This window comes from Aspergillus flavus, chromosome 5 (assembly GCF_009017415.1).
Source record: "Aspergillus flavus chromosome 5, complete sequence".
Lineage (NCBI taxonomy): Eukaryota > Fungi > Ascomycota > Eurotiomycetes > Eurotiales > Aspergillaceae > Aspergillus > Aspergillus flavus.
The window spans coordinates 639,923-666,206 of record NC_092408.1 but is presented as its reverse complement, the minus strand read 5'-3'; the positions used below and the strand labels follow the sequence as shown (position 1 = coordinate 666,206).

Here is a 26,284-nt window from a genome sequence, read left to right as displayed (position 1 = left end):
AAGGAAGTGTAAGGGTCCAGGCCAGGGGACCTCGCAAGCCACCCCAAATTTGGCTAGGCGAAGACCCAAGCCTGGGAAGCTCAAGACCGGAGTTCCGCCTTTAGTACTTACTCCAACTCTGCCAATTCAACCTAGGTTATCGGAAGACATAAACACGTTCATCCGAGTCTACATCAGGGACATAGAACGTTTATAACATCCAACTCCCTGACCTATTTCCAGACCACTCCATACTACTTACCTCGTTCCATACCCGACATATCCACACCATGGCAAACCCAGGTCACCTAAAAGCTGCAGCATACGGCTCTCTAGTCCTCGCCTTTGGACATGCAGTTAGTTACTAGCAATCCCAATCCACTACAGATAAAACCTGACAAAGAAGCAGCTCTCCAGCCGTAAATTCATGCGATTGCGCCGGTTCCAAGAACTACCCAGTATAGCATATGTTTGCAGTACTGTGGGATGGTTTCAAGGGAGTGGTTATCTAGTGTTAACTGGTATATTTCTTCGCTCTTATACTTACAATCCCATGGATTGTCCTGTGCTCTAACTGACTTACCTTTTCTAGCCTTGCTGAATCTCCAATGGTCATTGAATCCGCAGGCACTGGATGAACCGCTGAACCGGGCTATCGCTGGTTTACTTACTTTGATTGCTTGGGGTAGTTCGGTATCGTATCTTAGGGGAGGGGTGATATCTAGTGGTCTTATTACGGCGGCTGCAGGGGCGTTTCAGGCTTGGGCGGCTTTCCGGGGATAGAGTATTGAGACACGTTTAATGCTGGCTCATGTGCTGTATTACTGGTTTGATTGCAAGTTATTAAATTCACATTGCAATATAGTAATTTTAATTTTCTGCTAGCAGAATCTCTAAGGGGCAATTAAATTGCTGAATATACAATTAGGGCTATGTGGGCCCTTGGTGAAGGCCACGCCGGGATAAGCGCCCCTAGATACCGCCATAGAGCTCTGGCTTATCAAGTTAGGCGACAATCCATGTGTCCAGGGGCTCGTTCAATCATTATTATTATTGCCACTTCCACTTTACAGGGTCTGCGACATACGCTAACTTTACTCTGGCTCCATAATTGAAACTTTACTTGAACCGTGTTTTGCTGGATTCTTCATGACGTATGCCTCAAGCAGATCGGGGGAACTAACAGCCCGATCCCGAACACTATTGCCTTGGGGTAGATACTAGTATTTGATGTAAACACCCGTGCGTATGGTTTTAAGAGATTTTCTTACATGGTTCTATCCCATTTATCGCGGTGGGAGGCAAATAAAGATATGCACAGAATTGGATCGCATGATGTAGAAAATTATTATGATCGAACAAGCTTTCTGAACTGGTTTACTTAGCACTCGGATATAAATTCCGGGGCTGCCCATGTAGTCACGAAACAGGAGATTCAAGCGAAATCGAGAAAGTAAAAGGCATCACACACAATTCGGTAGAACAGGGACTGCCATTTACACTGTGATCCGACACGAGTGATACCTGAAAATGACAGAAAATATATGCCTCGTGACAGGCGCAAGTGGTTTCATAGCCAGTCATGTCGTCCAACAACTACTCGAGAGCGGTCATCAGGTCCGCGCGACGGTTCGCAGCATAAAGAACGAGAAAAAGATCAAACACCTACTCGATATGCAGGCCAAATGGCCCGGGAAATTGACTTTATTTGAGGCGGATCTCCTGAAACCAGGGTCATTCGACGAGCCAGCCAAGGGCTGTTCGGTGGTATACCACATTGCCTCACCCTTTTTTATCGAGAGTCGGATCCGTGACGGCCAGAAAGAGGTAGTCGAGCCAGCTCTCAAAGGAACACAACATGTTCTCGATGCGGTCCAGAAATGCGAAACGATCAAACTAGTCGTCGTCACATCATCGGTAGCGGCCATCTTTGGGGACAACGCAGATGTGCAGAGTATGAAGGATAATACACTCTCCAGCGAGTATTTCAACACCACCAGCACCGTCACCCACAATTCCTATTCTTATTCTAAGGTGATTGCCGAAAAGGAGGCGTGGAAATACTACGAGGCCCAACCGAGCCCACAGCGCTGGAGATTAGTGACAATCAACCCCGGGCTGGTTTTGGGCCCGTCGCTCTCTCCCACATCAGAATCTGGCAGCCTGTCTCTACTTGACCAGCTGCTCCGCGGCGAACTGTTCTTGGGAGTTCCAGACCTGTGGTTTGCCACTGTCGACGTCCGAGAGGTTGCCACGGCTCACCTTCGAGTAGCCCAAAACCCGGATTCGCATGGTCGCTATATCCTAGCCGACAAAGAGACGCATAGTTTTGTGGAGTTTGCTCGCATCCTACGCTCACTTGCTCACTCCAGCCGGATTCCGGAACATAAGCTTCCAAATTCGCTGGTGCGTTTGTGTGGACCGTTACTCGGCTTAAGCCAGAAATGGCTTAAATTGAATTTGGGTATCGGATTCAATATCAACAATCATGCCAGTGTGGAGGAGTTAAAGATCGTTTACCGACCTTTGGAGGAGACACTGGCAGACCATTTCCGCTCCTGGAGCGCGCAGAGGAAGTCGCATTAGGACTGTTGAGTCAGTAACGATGTCATGTTGGGAGTTGTTTATCCTAATACCTTTTGCTTTTGCCTGTCGATATGGGAGTAGGCATGGAAACTATGAGTTCTGCCACTGTCACCTGCAACGGTCATTAACTGTTCATGCCTGAGGCTACCTCCAGGAACTAATTCAAACGATAATAGGTAATCGCCTAAGGACGTGTGAGAGAATTGTATATAGATATAATTACAAGATATATATATGTCAAAATCCAGAAGATCCAATCCGCCAGGTGCTCATGTCCAGCCCCTCAAACCAGCAACAGACCCCCAACCACCATGGCAAACAGACCCCATTGCTTCATAGTACCTCTAACACGGCCACCACTGTTAGTCTCCCCACCACCACTGCTGCTACTACTATTACCACCATCACTAGCATCTGCATCCACCCAAGGCTGCCCGGGCAGAGTATCATTGCTGGCGGCAATTTCATCGGGCTTGAGCAAGTCGTTCTCCAACAATTTACAATCGACCCTATCGTCCGACTTGCTAATCGCATTGGTGATGTTGACAGGCAAGTCGAAAATCGTATAGTAGTCCTTTCCATCCCACTTGAAAGACTGATGGATCGAGATATTGTACGATCCCCGCGCGGAGCCGGAACCACTATGCTCGTCACCCACTAAGCACTCAGGCCAGTTCCAGTTGACTTGTTGGACGTTAGTAGACGGGTTGATCTCCAGGACAGGACCGACATAGGCATTGCCCTTGGGCTCTGTGCCATTAGAGATGGTGAAGTTCTTCGAAAGCTCATTCGAGGTAAGGAAGAGAGTAATGTCCTTGAATTTAGTGGCATCGGATGGGCTGGAGGTCAGCTGTCCGTTTCCAGAGACGTCAATGGCTACTTGGAGGCTGTCTATCACCGATTCATATCAGTAAGTGCGACGGAAGAGGGCGGGGGGGCATGTATACTTACCCCCTCCGAGTGGAGTATAGGGCTGAGGGGAGTCGATAATCGCAAGCCCGGGGGTAAACACCTGCCCGTTGATGATGGTGGCCATTGTATTTTTTAATTTCCTTTGATAATGTTTTTTAGCCGAAGCACTTTCAACAAGCGGTCCCATAACTCAGTTGGTTAGAGTGCTGAGCTAATAACTCAGAAGTCGAGAGTTCGAGCCTCCCTGGGACCAGCTATTTCCTTTTTTGGATTTTTCTTCGGATATCTCACCTGGAACTTTCTTATCCTCACCCCTTGCTTTGATACTTCGCTAGCTCCTTTTTGCTCTCCGTCCTATTTGGAATTCTTATGTTGGTTTCTCTCGGTTAAGCGCTTGGGACTGAAAAGAAAACTGCTGTAAGGCACCTACCTCCAGACAGCGGTAGTCCGAGTCTTTATATCAACGCCTGGAGGGCTGCCAAGTTGTAATTTCCGAATATCCGGTCCCTAATTTCTCCACCCCTCGAAATTATATGAACTAGTTAAATGATATTCTGAAAACGTTAACTATAATAACCGGCATTTACCAGAATAAGTTAGCCGGTTACTTATATATTGATCCAAGGGATTGATAGGTGTCGATGAGTCTTAGATGCTCAGCGCAATAGGGTTAAAATCCTGTCCATCACTGATATGTATATATATTCGGATTCTCTGTTGGATGAGTGCCACCACCTTTTAGTATCAGTATCACCTGAAGTTGATAGCCCACGATAGAAGGGACTTGTTAACGTGTCACACTTAATTGTATCATATTACTGATGGTTTGAAGTTCGAGTTGACTTCTACAGCGCAGTTAGATTATGCGACTAAACCATGGCCCAGGGTTAAGAGAACACCGGCTGAATTCTCCCAGCAGCCCGATCTGCCAATCGCTCCGGTATCAAAGCCTTATACACATGCCGTGCCCATGCACAGCACACCTTTCTCGTGTCTTTAGGATCAATGATCTCCTCTACTCCGAACGCATTCGCTGTGCGCACCGGATTCATTAATCGCCGGTATTCTTCCTCTAGTTCCTGATACAGCTCAGCTTTCCGGCCCTCTTTTTCAGCTTCGCGCAGCTCATGGCGATGGGCAACTTCGATGCCCCCTTCGAGTGGCAGAGATCCCCACTGCCCCGATGGCCAGGCTACTTGCATAACTGGGTCACGGGCGCCTAACATGATGCCACCAGCCACACCGTACGCTCGTCGAGTGATCACATTGAATATTGGCATTGTAGTTGAGTAGTAGGCCTTAGCTAGCTCAACACCCCAGCGCATTGTCGCAGTGCGCTCGGCAACGGTACCGATGGCGTAGCCGGCTACGATAATGTTAGCGAGCATGTCACAAAGTAAATGCCGTAGAAGAGATAATAGACGAGGAGACTTACGAACGTCAATGAACTGCAACACAGGTAGGTTCATCACATCACAAAGCTTCAACAACCTCGTCAATTTCTGGCTTCCAGCTGCGTCTAGTGCTCCGCTGTTTACTTCGCAATTCAAGGAGATCACTCCAATAGGCCGCCCGCCTAGTCTTGCTAGACCCCCGATAGCAGTACGACCCCAGAGTGCGCCAATCTCGAACCACGAGTCGTGGTCAACCACGCTAGTGATGATGGTTCGTGGGTTATACATTCTTGTCTGCCGGCGAGGAATAATCCGACGTAGCGCCTCATCCTCACGGTCTTCGGGGTCATTGCTGGCGATGACAGGTGGCGTCTCTCGACCACAGTTAGGCAGAAATCCTAGGACAGTACGGATCTGCTCGTAGCATTCAGCTTCATTGGCAGCGAGATTATCTATTGTCCCATTGGTGCAGTGTATCAGGGGCCCGCCCAATGACTGGAAGTCCAGCCCCTCTTCAAAGGTTGCCCCTTTGACTACTTCTGGGCCTGCGTTAAAAAGCGAGCCTATATCTGCAGCCATGACAGAAAAATGGCAGGAGACGACGCGAGCGGCTCCAAGGCCAATCTGTTCTCGGTGAGCTGCGTTCAGCTTAGGAAAAGAACGGATAGACCGGAATACATACAGCTGGCCCAACTACTGCCCCTAGATTTGGAATGCCTTGATTCAGCTGATCCACCACATGTTTGTACATTGTCACATAGGGCAGGTAACTCCAACCTGCCTTGGTGATGGTTGTGACACTGCCTCCGCCTGAACTACCATCAACAAGCTTCACGACGGGCAACTTGAGTGCTAAAGCTAGTTTCTCCAAATAGTTTGTCTTTCCTGCAGTAGCGCCATCTGCGTGTCCACTTCGAAGAGAGAAGTCATCTGCGGTGAGTAGTACCCGGCGACCGCGCAGTTTTCCCATCCCCTGAACATTATTACTCGGCACGAATGAAACGGGCTTCTCCCGCATGGGTCCGGTCTTCTCCCATGTTACTGTGCCGGATAACGAGCCAATCTCTTGGAAACTATCGCGATCGAGGAGTTCTTCGAGACGTTCCCGCACCCAGAGCTTTCCTGCCTGCTTCTGTCGAATGTAACCACGTCGATTGATGTCGGGCGTAGCGGCAATTTTGCGGAGTGTACTGATTTGGGAGCGCACATCCGCATAGTCGGGAGGGAGCCTTTGCGGCGAGAGATGCGCAGAGACTTGGTCTAGCCTTCTGGTCGCTGCCGATGACTTATCCTCTGGCATTGTACTTCCTTTCAAATTATTTTGATTATCGCCATATAGTGATTGGTAGTATCTGTTGTTTGTATTTCTTTCCAAACTATACCCTAAACCCTTATGAGGGGTAATGATCTCATTCGCTCCGAGGTCCGAGGGCTAACTTCTCGACGCAATAGAAACAGTGAATAGCGCCGTACTTAGTCGTTGATAGACATACATTCTTGTTAAATGTAGCTCGATTGCAAAAATGTGTGCCCAGTCTATTCAGCGGCTCCTGGTCGCAAACAGGTATTTTCCAAGATCCCGACCTGTATGCGAGGATTTGTCTAATAAAGCAGAGGCGAAATCGCTGTCCGTATTCTTCAAGCTGCACGCGAACTTTCGCCATCAATTGAGACATTTGCTCTTTATACAGATGACGATCGTTCTCACTGTGATATTGGACGTCCCCACCATGCAGTGCGAATACCATCTGCTGCGGCCTACTTGGACATCCCGTTGCTCGTTAATCTGAGCCGCGAACATAACATTGACTCTGTGCACCCCGGATATGGCTTCCTTAGCGAGAGTGCAGAATTTGCCAGTCGTATGCATGATGCTGGAATTACTGTCATTGGTCCTGGACCCGAGACACTGTCCTGCACAGGAGACAAACTCAAAGCCAAACAGCTGGCAACGCAATGTAAAGTTCCCGTTCTGCCGGCTATGCCAAGATCCACCTCCGATTTGAAAGAGATACGCACGTTTGCGCGGCAGGTCGGGTACCCCATTATGATCAAGGCGGTTGATGGTGGAGGAGGCCGCGGTATCCGCTTGGTGCGGCAGGAAGGCGAGCTGGAGCACGCCGTGCGGGCAGCAACTAACGAGTCACCATCACAGACGGTTTTTGTGGAAAAGGCCGCTGTGGATGGATTTCACCACGTTGAGGTCCAAGTCGTGGGTGACGGTATTGACGTGTGTCACCTCTGGGAGCGTGACTGTAGCTTGCAGCGTCGTTTCCAGAAGGTCGTTGAATTCGCTCCGTCGCTTATGCAAAACCGGGAGGTGGTGGAGCAAGTATTGAATGCCGCCCTTCGCATGGCAAAGGCAATTCGATACCGATCTCTTGGAACAGTCGAATTCCTAGTTCACAACCACCGAAGAGAGTTCTATTTCCTCGAGATCAACCCTCGCCTGCAGGTGGAGCATACCATTACTGAGAACATTACCAGTGTGGATTTGGTGCAGACACAGCTCAAACTTGCCATGGGATTGTCGCTCGCTCAAGTTGGGTTGCTGAAAGACCGCCCGGTACAGGCTCAGGGCCACTCTATCCAACTGCGATTGTGCGCCGAAGACCCAACTAGGGATTTCCACTTAAGTATAGGCAAGATCACTGAATTTATCGTGCCAAGTGGCCACGGCGTTCGCATTGACACCCACGTTGATACGTCGGGTTCAAGCCCCGTTACGGTTGGAGCGAATTTTGATAACATGTTGGCAAAGGTCATCGTCACTGCGCCCAGTTGGGAGGCCACCGTCTCGAAAGCTCGGCGAGTGCTAACCGATATCAAGATATCTGGGGTGCAGACCAATTTGAACCTGTTACGAGGAGTTCTTTCCCATGATGACATTTTGACAGGACAGGTCGATACACAGTGGCTGGAAAGACATCTTGGACATGTGATCCAATCAGGAGAGACAATTGCTCAATCTGTTCGCCATGAAGCATCTGCACAGTCGTTTCATTCAACAATGATGCCGAGTATCTCCTCAACCAATGTTCTGTTTCGTCCTGGAGATGCATGGTCAATCACCCTAGAGCCCTTAGGGACCGTGCAGCAGCATCATCTCCAGCTCACTCGAGTTTTGCAAAATGATTTTCCTTCTTCTATGGCCGCAGAAATCAAATATACCACGCCCTCTTCTTCCATGGCTTATCGACTGCAGCTAAACAGCACATCTACAACTGCATCTGCTCTAGTCTCGTCTTCCCATCGCCGTGGGGATGTGCACAATCCCCGCCATATTGTGCTTCCTCTCTCTGGGAAGCTGATTGAGGTTTTGGTGGCAACTGGGGATCAGGTGTCAGAAAATCAAGTAGTGGCATTTGTCAAGCAGATGAAGATGGAGCTTGAGGTGCGAAGCCCACGAGGGGGCCGAGTTCGGTGGGTATATCAAATGGATGAAGAGGAAGAAGACGTGGCAGAGGGTATGTTGTTGGTGGAACTTGAGGAAGAAGTCCGGGGAAAGTTGTAGATAATGGAAAATATTATGAGTCATAGACATATATCCGAATGACACAAGTTTCTTGCTTCCAAATACTGGGCTTATTGTGCTGGAATAATATAAGCTGAACAAGACTTGCTCTTCCGATAAGTGTAAAACATACAAAATCTCCGATCGTTATCGATAAGGATCCACTGATCGTCACATGGATGTCCCAAACCATCAATCCATGGAACTGGTGGAATTGACAGCCGTCCCGGTCGCCGTTAACCCCAATCTCTCCAGGCTTTCATCTCTCTACCACTACTGATCCCCCCATATACATAAAACTATTCACTTAATTGACCGGACTGAAGTTGTGCCTATCATGGAGAGCCTTACTCTCTATATGCTCACCTTCAATTGTGCCCGTAATCCTGTTGACGTCGACCGTTTCGCTCATCATTTCTTCGATGCTCTGCCCCTCACCGACAGTTCAAGCGCTCCCACGCCGCCGGACCTCATCGTCCTATCACTTCAAGAAATCGCACCTATTGCATACGCATTTCTCGGTGGCTCTTTTTTGGCACCGTATTTTGCTTCCCTGAGTCAGGTAGTGGAGCGCGCTGTGTCTAACCGCTGGGAGACACATTACGTCAATATGGTCACAGACAATAGTGGGATGACGGGATTGATGGTGTATGCTCGATCCGATGTGGCAGAACGTATATCTTCGATTGATACTACCCGAGTCGGGTTTGGATTCCAGCAAATGGGTAATAAGGGCGCGGTTGGGGCGCGACTGGCGTACGCGACGCAGAATACCCTTGATGACACAGTGGATCTGACCTTCATTGCTGCCCACCTCGCGCCCATGGAGTATGCCGTACGGCAAAGGAACGAGGACTGGCGTAGCATGGTAGAGCGATTAGTGTTTGATCGTGCGACTCCGAGAGCCAGGGAGAATGCTGAAACAGGGGACGACTCCGAGAGTACAGCCTTGCTAAACAGTTCCACACGGAGTTCCGGCGATGATTACCGGGGTATCTTTATTCCTACGAGTTATCTTTTTTTGGCAGGCGACCTCAATTATCGCACTTCTGATGCATCGCCACGAAGCGAGGATTGTGCCCGGTTTCCACAAGCAGAGGTGGATCCAGCCGATCCCCGTCATTTCTCCCACTTGTTGAAAGAGGATCAGCTCACCCGGGAGATGCGACAGTCTCGAAGCTTCCATGGCCTGTCAGAAGCCCCGATAACCTTTCCTCCGACGTACAAATACACAAATGCTGCGCGTCAGGCTGCAGCTCGTGGCACCGGCTCAGAGGAGTGGCTGTGGACCAGTACACGCTGGCCTAGTTGGTGTGATCGTGTGTTGTATTTGGAAACTTTGCCTGGTTTGGGCGAGGAAGCGCGGGTTAGGCCCTTAAAGTATAACTCTCTGCCGCTGTTTCCGACGTCAGATCATCGCGCTGTCGCGCTGTCGGCTTCCGTTCCTGTGTCGTCAAGGCCTCCAGCGGATGCAACGCAGTCAGCAATTCCGTTTCGGATTGACCCGGAATGGGCGAGTAAACGAGACGCCGCACGGAGAAAAGAGCTCGTAGTAGGCTGCCTAGCATATTTGGGCTTGACCTGGGAGGGAAATGGTCTGTTGGTGGCCTCGGTAATTGGAGTATTAGGGGCATGGCTTGTGCTTCGATCGCTGTTTAATGCCTGAACTTTACGCTGCTTGGGAGCGTACTGACAGTTGCATTAAGATCTTGGCCCGAAACACTCTGCCCCATGTCGATCATTCTTGATCTTTTGCCCAAGAAAAGCTATGAACCATGAAAAATGGGGCAACTCGTTTCACTCTCAAACACCGGAACTGCTATCTGCCGTGCCCTGCTGGGATTGAATCAGCGCTCTGCAGCCTGCACGACACCTGGTATTTGCCCTAGCGGACAGCGGCAGTGTGACAGACTGTCATTGTGTCAAAGCCGCGGTGCATCATCTGTTTCATGGTATGAAGACAAGCGTTCTGTATCAAGCGTCAGTGCTTGATGGGTCTAACCAGCCCAAAGCCGATCTAGACCGGTCTGGAAACAATGCCCAAGGTCACTAGAAGGAAGGTTGTCGATCCAGATGAAGCGGCTCAACCACGAAGGAGGAATCTCCACTAAGCCAGCCAAAATATGGTCCGTTTCAGCAGAACTTAGATATAAGCAGTTGCATTTGAATCGATTTGCAGTGTTGGTCCGTTCCACGCCCACTAGCCGGGTGCTTTGTATTCCACATCCTAGTTCCCTTTTCTCTCGTGAGCACTGTCAAACCAGCCCGATGGATCCCCCACTAAAATAAGAACCAAGCGGGCAGGGCTGTTACAGAACCGGATTCTCTGACATCTGTCGGGGCGTTGGCCTGTTCGTAATCTATATAATGGTGGTGGGGACTAAAGGGGCATTATTTTCTTAGGTTAGTTTATCTTGTTATTTGTATTGTACCCTCCGGTAGGGGAGAATAGCAGTGTGATTATTTCCAACATAGGCCATGAGGAGTATAGCAGGTAGCTGACCCAAAAACGGGAAACAGTAAAACAAGAAGGGAAAAAATTAAATAGATAAATAAAAAGTTACTTTTTCATTTCTTTTTATTTCTTTTTTTCTGAAATATAAAACTTTAAGACCCTTAGTTAACACTCCCATCCTCGGGGTTGTTTCTCCTCTCTCTGCGGCTCTTTTTTTTTTTTTTTTTCTTCTCTTCTTTTTGCATCTAGAATCTCTTTTCCACTCCCACTAGGGTCTCCGCTTTTTTCGCTTAGTAAAACCCCTTCAACTAGATTGAGATGAATATTTTTCTGTAGATACTACCACGACCTTGAAAGGATATTGGAGTTTTGTGCACATTTAGGTTCACATGGGAAGGGTCATCAAAGGGTCTTAACATGCGATGTTAATTACAAATACTATACTACAGACAAGTTGATCCATGACCTTTTCCCACCGTATACTCTGATTGGGAATCTATCCGATGTTACCGAACGCTATTATAGGGAGGCAAATCTGGTGACCCTGATTTATTTTAATTGATTCGATTTTAATTCTTTTCCGTTGTGCGTTGAGATGGTAAGATAGACTAGCGGTCTAGAATCCCCAGCGTTAATATCATGTTAGTCTGGGTCTTTAGCAGCAGACCGGCAGATTCACAATTTGATATTGTGGTTGGCAGCGCAACTAGTATAGGGGACAAGGTGGCACATGATCATGTCAAGTGACTACAATGTTTGTGTTCCCCTCAACGTCCTTCAAAGCCCCTCACTAGTAGTAAATAGTAAGAGGGGTGACCATCCATGACCACCCTTCTTTCATCCATTCAATGCCACCGCTTCAGCAAGGAATTCGAACAATAATGCACGATGACGACAGACAAACTTGATTTTGTCCGCGAGGAATCAAATCAATGCATTCGTCTACGAGCCCCTCGGGATTTCTTTTTGTCCTAACCGAGGGATACTTAACACTCACTCGTCTGACGTGAAGCCTGACCTTTGTTTGAGAATTAGATTCCGAGCCAGGCAGAAGGCTATGTTAGCTGTTCACAAGGCGAAGTCGTCGGTGGCTGGACGGAAAGAAGGATCATGATGGCTTCTCATGTTACTCTCCACTTCGCGGACCCAATGATACGGGTGTCGGGACCATACAGCTTACTAGATTGTAAGCACGGTTGTCCATTATGGTTGTTATTGATAAATTGCGTTTAGGAGGAAGCACCGAAGGCAAATAGTTGATTCAAACAAGATGATCTACAGCGGTGTTCTTACACAGGGGAGAGAAGAGCCAATTCAGATCCCCCTAGTATTGTGTGATTTTCTTTTTGTCTTTCTCGTTCTCTTTTTTCTTAACCTCTCACAGGACCTTTTGATTCACTGTCGTTGAGACAGAACAAAGAGCAGGCTCTAGGGTTCCTCTCGTTCATTTTCATTAAATTGTTACCATCTCCAATTGGCTGATATACACAATTCCCGCAATTTCCGCCAAGAGATGCCCGTTTAAGAGACGCAAGATAAAGGGTGACAGGGCCAAGGAAACTGTTGAAGAAAAAAAAAAATGAAAAAGAAAAAGAAAGAAGACGAAAAAAATGAATTAGCGCTTCGCCGTCGACGTTCCAGAAAGAGTGGAAACTTTCTTGGTGCGACGGTTCGGCCCAAGATCCAGATTTTGATGGCACTGCTCCATTAATGCGAAACTTCCGCGACTTCGGCTACTGGCGTCAGTGGATCAATCGGTTGCGTTTCGAGCGACTTGCTGTTTATGCCCACAGCTGGTACCCAATAATCCGACAAGATTCGTATTCTTACTGTCGTGGCTTTTTTGTGCAAAGGGTGAAAACTGAAATGATCTCCTCTGACACGGGCCCACGAACCCCTGCAATCAAGTCATCTCTCTTCCCGTGCTTGTCAACAATGCGAGTCATTGGAGAGATCAGAATGTTACATGAGGAGATTGTTCGGGAATTGAGTGACTCTCAACAAGGGAAATGATACTAACTATTTTTTTTATTCCTTTGTCCCCTTGCTTAATGGTCAAACAAACCCGGAGACTTGCGGACTCTTTTTTCTCCCTCGGCTCGTGGATCGAATGAGAGAAGACTATTTTTTTTTTCTCCTTTCGTGGTTCAGCCTCGAAGCAGCCAGCCGGGAGACGCGGAGCCCACCGTTGGAACGCCAGTAACCATTTTAAAGCCAATGACCTTCGCAGGAAACATAAGTTCACCCGCCAAGGAAGTCAGCTCCTGTCGGTGATGCCCAGGATCCATCCAGACCTGATCGGCTGCCCTGTGGTTTCAATTCAATAAGAATCCCCCCGTGGGTTTTCACTGGTTCGAATTCTTATTACGCAAGATAATAATATCAGTAAAAATAATAATAAATCGTGCTAATTAACCCACAACTAGGAAATACGGCAATAAATGATTATTATTCTTCGATGACTGCATCAGAATAATATACGACGGCTCCATCTGGTCCCCCAATCCCGCCCGCCATCTACTTAGATGGCACCGAAGGAAAAAGAGAAAAAAAAAAAAAATTAAAAAGAAAAATTAATATCTCAGGCTATCCTGTGAAGGTTGTGATTTTTCATAGGCCGATTGATTTATTTTATTATTTATTGTACAGCCCTCTTCTCCTGATCTTCAACCCCAAGGGTATTTCGCTCGGATCTCCATCGCCTATAAATCCCGCGGGACTTCTCGAATCTTTACCTACCCCTGGTATTGATTTGATTTACTTTGGTGACCTTGTCACTCACTGCATTGCTTCTTCGTGACCGTTGATCGTCCGAATTCTATTCTAACCTCCTTCCTTCGTCCTCCACTCCTTGATTGGATTTTACTTCTTCGCTTGACCATCTTTGCTTTTCCTCGGAATTGCCCTCTTTGCGACGGCTTTTGGTGGCGCAGCCCAACTTTCAACGCTAAAGCACCCAAACGGACCCTAGCGGTGCCTTAGCTCGCGATCCTTTTTCCCTGCTTGTCTTGCTGCAAGACAACGGTTTCAAGATCTTGACGTAATAGCCGTGTGGCTTTGGATTTCGGACTAGTTCGATTTTATTATCTTTTTTTATCGCGCTGGCTGCAGCCTAAAAATTTTATTTTTATTTATTTTTTTTTCCCTTGACGTTTTTCATTTTTGGGAGTGAACCCCAGAAAAAAAAGGGAAAAAGAAAAGAAAAGAAAAAAAAAAAAAGAGACGACCAGCCCTAGAAAACTTCCCTTGACGGGATAGGGGATTTATTCTTCTTCGACGACCTAAATTGTGGTTATCAGCCAGCTATCAGCAATTTTCTTCTTTTCGGTGATCCAACTCGCTCTACAACCAACTACATCATCATGTATTCTTGTGCCAATTATCCTCGCGGTTGCCGTGGCCGCGTTAATATTCAAGGAGGAAAATGCGCCGATTGTGTGGTATGTCATTCGCTTCCAGATCTTCTATTTTAGATCCCCCGATCAGCATCTGAGATTGATTAATTCGATGCAAACCTCCGAAATGACGCTAACTCCTGGCTTCATCTAGCAACTGAAACTCCGTCGACCATCATCTACGTCCCCCTTTGCCCAGTCACGAGATTACCGGAGAGCGTTGCCCTCGGAGATCTTGAATGACTCCCCTTACAGGGCGATCGCTCGGGAATTGCTGTAAACCTGCGATACTGCTTCTAAACCGAGACGGCACGAAAGACCTCCAGGACTTCGACCGGATATCCAGGGTCCTGCAGGTTGGGACTGAGTCCCAGAGACCTTTCACGCCCGTCTCAATCACGGCACCTGTCTTTCCTTAACCTAGTCAATTATGCTCTGACTTGATGCATTGTTGGGAGTTGATCGATCATCGGATTCTTATACCATATACAAGGGCGGCTTTCTCGATATTACTGGACCGGCGGTTCAAGCACTGCGATTATTATTATTCATCTCTCTCATTTTTCTTTTGTGTGTATATGCGAGACAAACTGGGTACGGCATGGGTGATTTCCCTAATCAGCTGCTGGGAATGGCGATTTGGAATTTTCCATAAAAGTCATACCCCGTGGGAATAGAGCGCACAGCCATGAATCTGCTGCTGGCTGGCGGGTGGTGGCGCAGATGGATACCTTTCTTATTCTCTCCTTAATATTTGCTACTTTCTGTTCAGATATTTCACTTTTGTCTGTCTTGTGATGTGTACTCATTGTTTTAATATTGGTCGATTCTCATACCCTCTCGACTGTACGATTTACTGACAATCATATATTTACTATTATTATTTGCTTATTATATGACTGGATGTTTCGCGTTGTCATTTCCTTCCAATGTACTTGACCTTGGGGCTTGATGTAACTGCTTCATGTCATGTGCCTGGTTACTCAGCATTTCTTCACAGACCCAACGCGCCGTTTGCATGTGAAGACTCCAATATCGTTCATCTTCCTTCCCACCGCCGCCGTCATCGCTCGGTTGAGATGCTGATCTTCCCAGTGCCTCAAAGACCGCCAATTGATCTCTTGAATACTTGTCCACACAAGGGGGATATTCCTCCCTATCCACGGGGGTAGAACCTTGCTGCAGGCGAGGATCATACAATTCTTCTAAGAATCCGTCTACACATTGCTCCACCAAATTTTTCACCACCATTGCCGCCTCCTCCGGACCGTTCCGTGACTTATGCCGCGCTTGTCGCGCACCGGGATCGCCGTTGACGCCAAAGAGCGCATCATGTCCCACCCTGAATCCTGTCGATGTATGTGCTACAATAAGTATGTATACGTGCGAGTAATGGTGTGTGGCCTCAGTCGTATGTATGTTGATAGGAATATCGTTGTCATCGCTCTCTGTGTGAGGATGCTGGACAGCGGCACTGGAGGACGATAGTCCGGAGGTGAAAACAGACGATGGTAATTTCCCTAACCCCTTGCAGAGGCTCCGGAAGATTTCGTCTTCGACAAATTGGCGAATTGTTAGAGTGGCGTTCGGTAAACCATCGCTGTTCCCCCCCGCCCTTGACATATGTTTCCGAGATTGCGTCCCACCAGGTCTTCGATTTCTTCCTTTGCCGTGGACGCCTCTCTCTGTGCTCCTTGGGAACGGATCGTCGGGGGCTAAAATGGTAATTTCAATCTGACTGATTGTCCCACGCTGATATTGAGCAACGTCTATGGGTGGAAACTGAGGGCTCGACCCGGCTTTATTGCCATCTTCGCACAACGTGAGCGGATCCGCAATAAGAGTCACCTTTCCCAAGCTGAAAGGGCCCGACCCCCATCCCCGTTTGATTAGCTGCACAGAAAGGTGAGGCAATCCCACTCTGGCGAAATTAGGCACTAAAACCTGCGCCACGTAATCGTATGACGGCGAGAACGACACATTGGTCCCACCGACAATGGATAGAGTAATCTGGCGCTCGGGAATGGGAGAATTGGCTCCCGCGTGCAGCATATAAGGATATAGTGCTTGGAACACTAGAAACACCGAACCTGCTGTTCTAAGTGCAATGTTGATATGTGATTCGATCGCTCCTCCCCGCTCATGGTCTCGATCTCTTGGCATCTGGACTGCTCGTGGATAGAAGCTTAATGACGTCGATCCTAGCTCTGCACCCACGACAGAGCTTCCGCTCACACGGGCGAGGTATGTGATCGCGGCAAGATGTGAGCCTTTGAGCCCTTGCTTCCCTGATCGGTTGCCTCGAATATGGTCAATAATGACAGGCCGGCCTGTTAAAGCCGAAAGGCTGACGGCAATTCGCACGAGTTGGCCCCCTCCTTCCAGAGTCCTTCCATCCAGATGGATGGCTTGTGTTCTAGGATTCATGTCTTCCGACTGATCCATATTAGTGTAGCCTGATTCGGACTGGCCCCTGCTGTGCGACGTCAAATAAAAAAGGTCCTGCTGCGTATGGGCACTGGAACGTTAAGCGTTCTATTTAATATCAAGGAGCGCATGTCTAAGGCCTCCATATGTGGGATTTGTACTACTGACTCTTCGTATCGGAATGTGTCAATGTGACATGGCCTGTACGAGCGGATGAGAACCATGACTCACAGCCACAGTCTTAGCCGTCGATCATCTCGGACCAGAACCGCCGACTAGTTTGTCGACCAATATACCCCAATCAGGCAATCTCAGGTTGGATAGGACCTGACCAAATCTATCTATCTAAAATATCCCTACTTTAGCCTCAGATGAGGAAGCGGCGTTGATAGACGCGACCTTGCAAGACGACATGTGCTGCCTCTCATCGCACTTTCCTCGGGTCCTAGTAGCCATGGGTCCTTCACACTGGAAATCTCTCCCCCATCACGAGACACTTTTCTAGACCGTGCTTTATCCATCGGTGCAGTATTTATTCTCAAAGTACCACTTTCATCGCTCTGTATCCGTACTTACATGCTTTTGCTGTCATGTGCCCCACAATGTCTCTCAGTACAAGTGACCATCTGAGGAGATCTAAATCAGCTCGCTCCATCCGAAGGAGCCACCAAATGTCGGTGTCTAACGAGCCATTTGATCCAGAAATCGCCAAACAACACGCGACCGTCGCGGCATCTTTGGCCATGCGGCGCTCTACAGAGCGATCTTCTACGGACTCTCAACGCTCTTACGATCGCTTGGGTGGTCCGGGTAGCATGGCAGTACCGCAGAGAAGAAACAGACCAAACGGCGACACTGAAAACTCTAGCACTGCTTTGACTGCTACTCTGGCAGTGTCCCGGCCTTTAGCCGTGAGTGATTCAGAAGGAAATAATAATTCTCAGCTATCGCCCGCAGCGCTGCCGCCAATTCGTGAATTCGGCGGTCTAGATGGCCGGAACTCTTCTCTACCGTCTTCATACCGCCGGCTGCGCAAATCACGGTCAATGTTTGCAGGTGGACAACGTTATTCTCGCATGTCTTATGGAGCACCTTCTCGGTTGTATGACTATGTGGCTCTTGATAAAGCACAAGTGCCTGAGGTACAGAACTCGGGCGGGGCCCTGAAACGCTCACTTTCCTTCCTCAGGGGTAGCCATCAATCTGGCAATGCAATCCAACATATGAAGAGTCATGATGCAGCAATCCAGCTAGCCCGTAGCCAATTTTTGCAAAGCTCGGTGGATAGCACCGACCAGTGCAGAGAGCACTTCATACGCAGACCCAAACAAGAGCATAAACCGTTCAGAAAAAGCTTTTGAAGTAATAGCGGTGATAGCGCTTCCGGCATGGATGCAGCTAGTACCCAATCATCTGTTAACTCCTCTAGACATGCCATGTCCCAGGGAAGAACGCGCTCATTATCCTCATCTATCAAAAGGGGTATCAAGAAGGTCCTCGGGCTATCGAAGCCTCTTGCAGAAAATAGTCAAGCACAAGTACCACCCGTTGACCAGACACAGAGCCAAGTGCTCTCGACAGCATCCGAGGATGACGATCATTCAGCTAGAAATGATCGGAATTCGGCTTGTGTTGATAGACTCCCTAGTTCTCATCGTTCTCAGTCGGTCCGAAGTATCCATAGCTCCGAGAGTCTTGCAACGAGCCGCTCGCGTGTTACAAGCTGGGCTGATTCAACCGTAGCCAATACTATTGTAACGCGCAAAACAGGCGAACAGAGCCATCTATCTATCATTGACGAACAAAGCCATTCGGGGCCGAATATTTCGTTACTCACCCCAAGCAACTCCCCTAGACAAGAGTTTTCGTCATCTTCAGAACCAACCATTCAGGAGCATTCCATTGATAGCCAACACCTGTATGCTGCACTGATGAGGCGGATTGGCCAGAACAATGCACAGGACACGGAAGAAGAAATTGTCCTCGGAAAAGTCCGAGAACATCGTGCTATTCCAACACGAGCATCTTCTCTGTATCCTGGCAGTAGTAGACAGACCATTCGGCGGGCCGCCAGTAACGAATCGTTTACAACTCCAAGGTCATATGCAACGGCCCCTGGTGGCACGGTGACTCCTCAGAAGCGCTCGAGGATGCTCGGTAGCCAAAGTGCCCCGGAGGACGATCCGCGAAGTATAAATGCTGCTGAGTCTCCGGCATTGGACACACCTGATTCTCCAAGCGTCTACTCACGAACAACCAGTGGCAATTCCCCGACCACTGAAACTTATAGTAATGAGCGACGCTCATCCGGGTCGCCAGATGAACCAGGGGTAGCTACAATCTTTGAAAGCCAGCGGTCGGCATACAGGTCCCCTAAGCGAACCCCTGATCTCCTGGAATCCCACACTCAACCTCGGCCAAGTGCCGACTGGCAGCAATGGATGCAGTCGCAAATGGCAAGGTTCGAGAATCTCACGCCGACAAAGGAGCACTATAAAGAAGATGCGCAAATCTGCGACGATGCGGCTAACATGCCCCGGCGACTTCTATCCCGAGAGTTGGGGGCTGGCAACGGCACTTTGGCCAGTCGACAGGAGAATTCAGATTATGATCGCCTTTTTGTGAGTGGAGAGCCAATGACAGCTTACAAGATCGGAGCCGGGAGTAATTTCTCTAGACCGTTCAGCCGGTCTCCGAGTGTACGCACGATTGTGACAGCCTCGAGGGAGCATGGACTGGATGCTACTCCCCCGTTTCCAATTCCTACGTCAGTCTCCCCTATCGGCGGTGGATCATCTTTCACCGTCAGTCGGATCCGCGCACGGCTTGACCAGCAGGGATCGTTGCCTATGCAGTCAAGGCCGATGAACAGACCCTGGATGCCAGAATCTCCCACGCCTAAGAGAGAAGCTAGAGAACTGTCACAGCGATTGACCCTGAGCCGCAAGTACGGTGGATCTTCCGCCAAATGGTCCCAAGCCCAAGACACAGGGCCCGTGCCTTTTCGACTTAGCCGTCATCGCGATAGCACCAGATTTACCAATGAGAACATACGGGCTGGCAGCCGACATGTCGACGGCAGCGAACGCTACCCATTGTCCCAAGGAACCTACTCGCCCATGTCGAGCAAACGCATGGTGGAACTGTTTCTTAACAGCCGGCGTCGACAAATGGGCATGGAGATGTCAGACGATAGTGCTCCGGACGGAGCCTTTCTCTAGATAGGGATCCTTAAAAGAACGGAAGATTCTGACTGTCGTAGCTTACTCATATGAATTTCCATCCCTTGAGCTGTTCCGGGCAATGCACCTAGCATGAAACCGTTATCCTTGTATTTATTAACATATCGAGGGTACATCCACTGTTAGTAGTTTAGTTTACATCTCCAATGGAAGGTCTGCCCTTTCAAGGTGCAGGTCACTTGATGAAGAAGGTTATGTCCCCTTAGACTGTCATATAACCATGTATCTCTTGTCTTAATATTGAACTAGATACCCAATATGCTTCAAGTAAATGTCTCTTCACAACCGCACAGCCAGCCGAAGACAATTACAAACCAAGGACAACTGTCCCAAATTCCTATTCAAATTACATAAACCCAATTCCAATATCTTTCTACCATATAGATTCCGGATATATTAAATTAAAGAAAAAGATTGTCACTCCACATAATTAGCCGGGAAACTGCCCTTAACCCCCCGAAGCTCTCCCTCCCACCAATCATCCGTACTATCCGTTTTCTTCAGAACTCGAATCCGATCCCCCTCCCGAAAGGCAAGATCACCGGCACTCTGCCCGCCGAAATCATAGAGAGCCGTGACAAACAGCCCCTGATTCGAACCGATCCGTTTCGGAGGCGGCGGTGGGGGCTTCTTCTTCGCGGCCGCGAGCACACTATATCCTGGAGATGTGGCTGCGCTGTCGGAGGGATGCTGATTTCGGCTGAAGTAGTCTGTTCGGGTGGAGACGTAGGATTCGGCTGGGGAGGAAGCTGAGGCTGAAGCGGGGGTTTGCGGGGAGAGATGGGTTGTTGGGACGGTGAGAGTCGAGGATGGGGATGAGGCGAGACTGTTGAGACGGGGTTTGGTATCCATTACTGGGGTCGGTTTTGTGTCGTGTACTGATGGGGCGGAGAGTCTGCGGCCTGCGGAGGATGGGGGTTGAAGATTTGTTGTAGATGTTAACGTAGATGTAGCGCCGACGGTGGAGGCGTTGCTGCTCGAGGGTCGACGGAAGTTGAGGCCGTTTGGGAGACGGCTGCTGTGTCCGTTTCGTTGGTCGTCGGGTGATCCTGGGGATAGACGCACTGCTTTTCCGTTGGCGATACAACCTAGGGCTTCAACTTCTTGTTGTGTGGGGAGGTGGGCTTGTTCCCAGTCTTCGATTATCTGTTCCATTGGTGGCGATGGTGAGGGGAAGTGCTCCTGTTCGCAGTAGTTCTGGACCACGGTGTAGTAGTGTGCTAGCATGGTGTTTTGGATCTCGATTTGCGTGGCTAGCAGTCTGGGGAGCAGTGAGAATGCGGCGGTTATTACTGGTGGTAGGCATTTTCGAAGGTGTTCGTCTGCGGCTTGGTATTCCTGGGTTATTGGTTAGTATGGGCGTGTGTGTTTCCCGGGGGGGGGGGTGTTTATCGGTCTTTGTAGTACCTCTGTTGCTCTTGCGAGATCGCTTTCGGCTTTGGTTAGCGATGCGTTGTCTCGGTCCGATCGCTTCGTCTTTTTCGAGTAGCTGTCGACGCGACCTTGGTAACGCTCGTAGTCTAACTGTGGAAAGGTTAATTGAAGCTACGTTTGAGTTGACAAGATATGTGCCTACCTTTCGGTCATCCCGCTTTTTGATTGTCTTTTCCAACGGCTTCATATAGTCCATGGCCTGCGTGGCGGGCTTGATCATACGCTCGTTGATGGCCTCGAGCTCCTCCAGGAGTTCGCTCCGTAGCTCTTCATATTCTTGAGCTAGGTTAGCGGTTCGGGCCAGTGTTTCCCGGGGCGTTGGGACGGCCTTATCGACTGTGGAGGAATCGGAGGAAGCAATGATGGGCGCATATAGTCCTTCGAATTCACTGAGTATGCGCGCCTGGTAAGTGAGTAGAGAAGACCAAGCATCTCGCCAGGCTTTGGTAGAATCAACGATCTGTCGGATGAATGGTTAGCGGCGGCACAATATGCGAGCGGGTTGCAACTGGTGGGCTAGTCAACAGATCAAGCTTACTCTGGCTAACAATTTATTTGCTTCGTCGAAATCTTTCAGGAGAATAGCCACCTGACTGTCGTCGGCAGATCTTTTCATAAATCTACCAAATTGTCTTTGTACGGATAGCATTGTGGTTTTGCCAGGTTGCTTGAATGCGGGGATGGGGAACAAAGGGTGACGGAATTAGTCTTGATCAAGTTGCGGGCGAGAGGGAGAGAGATCAGATCAATGTATGTATCATGTATGCAGGGTCCCTGGATCAAGAGCGGAGGAATAGTGGGAAAAGAGAGAGAAAAAAAAGGGCAAGGGGAGAGAAAGAGTTAAAAGGTGTCAGCAAAGGGAAAAAAAGAAGAAGCGTGCAGTAGGCGATGACGCAGCCACCATCCGATCGTCGTTTCATTTGGCATTTCACAGTGAATACTGGAGATGAAGCCTGTAAGGTCAATCAATGGAGTAATCTGTCTGTAGATCCTTACTTCCAGTCATTGTTCGTTGTTGCTTAACGTCCTAGACCCTGGGTCTGTGCGGATCGACTGATATTGCACCTGAACTTCGATACCTATCGTACCATGGTCCTTCCTTCGACTTGTCTCCTGTACGATGGGAGTACCAGTGGAACCAGAGTCAAGTCCTGTCACCCCATTAAGGCTGGAACTGGAGACTGCCAAGAAGACACCCGGCTATAAATAAAACATCTTGATTTGGACGAGGAAGTCGTGCCCTTTTTTCGGCGGAAGAGAAAGCGAAAGATACATTCGTCGCCATTTGAATACCTATGTGTAGAGTAGGCAAAGTAGTGGTCCATATGGTTGCATTGATAGTACTTAGTAGTATCTTGTACATACTAGTCTAGTAGATGTAAAGTGTCGGCATGCCATAATACCATACGCGTATGATCGATACCAAAGTCTAGACTCCCCGCGACTTTCAGGCACCAGCGAGGTGTTTCCGCCTGAGGCCAACAACGCCCGCCTTTTCTCATCTGTGACGGGCAGGCAAATAAATCTCTCTCTTTTGGTCAACGGAACGAAGTGCTCTGCAACCACGTCGACCCCTGCCTCGTCCCCGCCCAGCGACCAGATGGTGCTCAGCCAGAGGGTCGCCAACTATTGGCCCTCTTCCCTTCGACCATGTCGACGCCCTTATCCTCTGCCCCGCGTGCTACCCCCGGCATGAGCGTCCCGGCGACCCAGAACACCGCGCCCGTGATCAAGTTCCGGTGTCTCTACACTCACGATATGCGCCGCAAAGCCAAACGCTGGCAAGATGGCTACCTCAGATACCACACGTTCAATAAACGCATCATGGCTTACGATATCACGGGAAATTTTATTGGTGACCTACACTGGCGACAGGGTGACGCAATCCAGGACGGGGACGAGCTGGAACTGGATAGAGGCGTGTTGATTCAAGTCTGCGAGCCAATGGAGAAGACGGAGACGGATATTTCCGGTCTCTACAGTAATAAGAAAAGCCAGGGTTCCCCATCACGGCCGGGGGAACCACCGATGCCGTCTTTGCACACGTCCACTCCTTTGCGATCCTCAATCGGCTCCCAGTCGTCTCGCTCCCTCAATGATTTGTTGGGCATCAAGAAGACACCTATTGGACGCATGGTCTCTCCGTATGAAGAGAGACATCCGCCGGAGCAAAGTAAAGGTCATGCACAACCATCTGAAAGAGCTGTAAAGAGGCAGAGGCTTGCATCGGAGAATGTCCCACGTGCACATGGTTCGAGTCGGCCCCATCCCGTAACTATTGATTTATCGGAGGAGCCTCCTGCGGATAAACCAACAGCAGTAGCTACGGATACTGAACCAGTAGTACAACCCAAGAAAACTCCAAGCTTGGTGAAAGCTGCATCAGTTACAGTATCGCCATCGGACAAAAAACCGAGCGGTAGAGCTCAGCCCATTATTACGAAGACCCAAAACCCCGTCAACAATGCCCCTCCACCTAGCAAGGAATCCACGAGGATTCCTGTGGATACTCCAGTCAACACGCTTAGGTTGTCTACGGAGCGTCCGAGGAGGAAACTGATGTACAGTGCATTATTACCTGGTCAAACCGCCGCAAAAGTATCCCTTCCCTCTCCCTTTTCAGAGAAGACAAATGTGCCCGTGCGAGAGACCCCGCAGTTAGTATGTCCCTCATCTTTCCATCATCGATATGCACTGACAACTCCAGGGAAATCGATCTGACAAGCCCCGATCCTGTACCAACGAACGCTGATTTCATACCCTCTGCTTCAACGCTTGCTGCGTTAGATGAGATGCCAAGTGGCTCCATACATCGTCCGGACAGGACTGCAGCAAATCATCGCGCGCAAGATACTCTACCAAAGTCCGGTTCGACTGGCCTTCGCAAGTCATACTCGGATCCCACTACTTTAACAGCCGCAACTGGTGCTCGATCACGATCACTACCTTTTAAAAGCCCGCTTAATCGTTGTATGGAGGAAGATGAACCCCGTGAGCAAGGACCCTGGACTTCCGAGGCCCTAGACCTTTTCGACTTCTGGCCGCCTGGGCGACCCAAACCTAATTGATCTACGTTTATGATACCCTTCAGATTGTGTATACCTTTGATACCATCGCAGATATCTCATATTACTGGGCCTATGGCATCATTGTCGCGAGACAACTCGCCTATTGTTTATGCGGGGAGGTACTATGCTGTGATACCCTAAATATAAAAAGTAATGTCAACCGAACTGTCTATTCAGCTCGTAACGAGGAGTATGGGCAATGATCATATCTCTTGCCAGATTACAGAATAAACATAACTTCCATTAGACACCTTATCACTTGAAATAACAGAAATGCAGTGCTGTGTTGTAGCTCGTGGTAGAGAAAACACTAAACCAATAATCTACGCCACGTCATGTGTCCAGGCACGGGACCCTTCGTACCACCTATTTTTACACTCTGTAGATGCTTCAGCCTTACATCTTTTGAACCCAAACAAATAAAAAGCAACAATGCCCTCTTAAACGACACATTTACACAATAACTACCACCAAGCATGGCACATGCAATGCAATTGGGTGAAGTACCCCCAGTCTTCAAAATCGACCTCTCTCTCCCGCCATCAAAAAGATACACCCACGTCGCAAGACAATACCACAACCACCTAGTTTCCATAACAGGTCTCTTCGACCAACTCATCACCGATGCCTTTCCTAAATCCCTCTTACCATGGCTCAAAAGACTATCACGCCTATTCCTGCGCCGACTATACACCCACGAAGAAACAGAAGAAATCAAAGGCATCAGCCGCGCCACAGGAATAGAACTATACCTATTAGTCTCATTCAACGTACTCCTAGACCTCCTAATGGGCTGCACAAGCGGCGCAGCACTAACAAAACTCGACAACCCCACAGGCGAGCAATCACAACCGCGACTTCTCCATTTCCGGACCCTAGACTGGGGCATGGACGAGCTCCGGAAGTTGCTCGTCTGTTTTGAATACGTCCGCGGACCTGATTACGATACCGTCCTGGCGACGAATATCACCTATATCGGCTTTGTGGGCGTCTTAACCGGTGTCAGGAGGGGACTTAGTGTTTCTCTTAATTTTAGACCGAATCATGATACGAGCAGCTGGCTGCGTAATTATCGGTATTATGGAAGTCATTTACTTGTGCTTTTTGGTTTGAGACGGTCTATATCCTCTATGCTGAGAGGGTATATCCTTCCCCCAGATGGTTCGTCACCCCCGCCGGCTCTTGACAAGATCTGGCCGACGGTTATGCGAACACCGTCTACAGCTGCGTATTTGATCTTTTGTGATGGGGTCGATGTAGTGGTCCTAGAAAAGGACCACAGGACAGCTCATGTGGAGCGACAATCCTCTTTCATCGTCGCAACAAACAGTGACCATGCCGCTCCCTCGGTGAGGGAAAACGGACACCAAGGAGATCATGCCGGTGCAGCCTTAGGCACAGGGGTAGCTGTCTCAGTCGTGGACCTCATAGAAGATAGCGAAGAACGGAGGAAATTCATGCAAGCGCACTGGGACAAGAAAGTCAGGCAGGCGAGGAAGGCTACTTCGATCCCAGAATGCACGTCCTCAACTGGCCGCCAAGATCCTTTGCGACGCACTCGTGCGTCTCAGAGGTGGGGAGGCGGATCGTCTCATGAATTCTTACCAAATGGGTCCTCTTTGCCTACTCCTAGCTCGGGTAAGCTGGTGGACTTCCAAGTCACAGCCACACTGAAGGAAGTTATTAAATGGACGACGACATACCCGACGACTAATGAGATGACCCATTTTGCAGCGGTGATGGATCCCACGGAGGGAAAGGTAGTGTGGATTAGGCGGTACTTGGAACCATTAGTATTCTACACACGCTATTAGAAATTGGTTTCAGATCCCGGCTAAGGCAACCATAATAACTACAAGCACGACCGCTATAGGCAAG

The 26,284-nt window shown here is 49.1% G+C and overlaps 9 protein-coding genes and 1 non-coding gene across 10 annotated transcripts; 6 read left to right on the top strand and 4 right to left on the bottom strand.

Annotated features, from left to right (window-relative positions):
• Nucleotides 1–537: 537 nt before the first annotated feature.
• Nucleotides 538–2,706, top strand: F9C07_1626375 (flavonol reductase). Its single transcript, XM_041286690.2, has one exon. The coding sequence runs from the start codon at nt 1,510–1,512 to the stop codon at nt 2,563–2,565; it is 1,056 nt and encodes a 351-aa protein (XP_041147226.1). The 5' UTR covers nt 538–1,509; the 3' UTR covers nt 2,566–2,706.
• F9C07_1626497 (uncharacterized protein) lies at nt 2,707–4,014 on the bottom strand. Its single transcript, XM_041293566.2, has 2 exons — nt 3,517–4,014; nt 2,707–3,456 (listed from the first exon to the last, which is right to left on the bottom strand). The coding sequence occupies exons 1-2, from the start codon at nt 3,662–3,664 to the stop codon at nt 2,849–2,851; spliced, it is 756 nt and encodes a 251-aa protein (XP_041147225.2). The 5' UTR covers nt 3,665–4,014; the 3' UTR covers nt 2,707–2,848.
• On the top strand, nt 3,657–3,730 carry F9C07_t202. Its single transcript has one exon. It is a non-coding gene; the product is annotated as a tRNA-Ile (tRNA).
• Nucleotides 4,015–4,364: 350 nt separating the features above from the next.
• Nucleotides 4,365–6,171, bottom strand: F9C07_6740 (alpha subunit of putative methylmalonyl-CoA decarboxylase; the record flags this gene model as incomplete). The annotated part of the gene is made up of 3 exons (XM_041293565.1): nt 4,365–4,843; nt 4,913–5,495; nt 5,554–6,171. 3 exons carry the CDS (start codon nt 6,169–6,171, stop codon nt 4,365–4,367), a joined length of 1,680 nt encoding a protein of 559 aa, XP_041147224.1.
• Nucleotides 6,172–6,394: 223 nt separating this feature from the next.
• Nucleotides 6,395–10,051, top strand: F9C07_2107571 (carbamoyl-phosphate synthase L chain, ATP binding domain-containing protein; the record flags this gene model as incomplete). Its single annotated transcript, XM_041293559.2, has 3 exons — nt 6,395–6,435; nt 6,486–8,338; nt 8,712–10,051. The coding sequence occupies 3 exons, from the start codon at nt 6,395–6,397 to the stop codon at nt 10,049–10,051; spliced, it is 3,234 nt and encodes a 1,077-aa protein (XP_041147223.2).
• Nucleotides 10,052–15,126: 5,075 nt separating this feature from the next.
• Nucleotides 15,127–16,680, bottom strand: F9C07_6743 (putative RNA 3'-terminal phosphate cyclase; the record flags this gene model as incomplete). Its single annotated transcript, XM_041286680.1, has 1 exon — nt 15,127–16,680. One exon carries the CDS (start codon nt 16,678–16,680, stop codon nt 15,127–15,129), a length of 1,554 nt encoding a protein of 517 aa, XP_041147220.1.
• A 584-nt stretch (nt 16,681–17,264) lies between these two features.
• On the top strand, nt 17,265–19,883 carry F9C07_6744 (uncharacterized protein; the record flags this gene model as incomplete). The annotated part of the gene is made up of 2 exons (XM_071511510.1): nt 17,265–17,764; nt 18,092–19,883. 2 exons carry the CDS (start codon nt 17,265–17,267, stop codon nt 19,881–19,883), a joined length of 2,292 nt encoding a protein of 763 aa, XP_071364247.1.
• A 438-nt stretch (nt 19,884–20,321) lies between these two features.
• Nucleotides 20,322–21,987, bottom strand: F9C07_2073235 (amphiphysin; the record flags this gene model as incomplete). Its single annotated transcript, XM_041293564.1, has 4 exons — nt 20,322–21,242; nt 21,312–21,428; nt 21,481–21,798; nt 21,877–21,987. 4 exons carry the CDS (start codon nt 21,985–21,987, stop codon nt 20,322–20,324), a joined length of 1,467 nt encoding a protein of 488 aa, XP_041147218.1.
• Nucleotides 21,988–22,824: 837 nt separating this feature from the next.
• F9C07_2284426 (uncharacterized protein) lies at nt 22,825–24,749 on the top strand. Its single transcript, XM_041293556.2, has 2 exons — nt 22,825–23,995; nt 24,046–24,749. The coding sequence occupies exons 1-2, from the start codon at nt 22,989–22,991 to the stop codon at nt 24,404–24,406; spliced, it is 1,368 nt and encodes a 455-aa protein (XP_041147217.1). The 5' UTR covers nt 22,825–22,988; the 3' UTR covers nt 24,407–24,749.
• A 133-nt stretch (nt 24,750–24,882) lies between these two features.
• On the top strand, nt 24,883–26,220 carry F9C07_6747 (beta subunit of N-acylethanolamine-hydrolyzing acid amidase-domain-containing protein; the record flags this gene model as incomplete). The annotated part of the gene is made up of 1 exon (XM_041286687.1): nt 24,883–26,220. One exon carries the CDS (start codon nt 24,883–24,885, stop codon nt 26,218–26,220), a length of 1,338 nt encoding a protein of 445 aa, XP_041147216.1.
• Nucleotides 26,221–26,284: the final 64 nt, after the last annotated feature.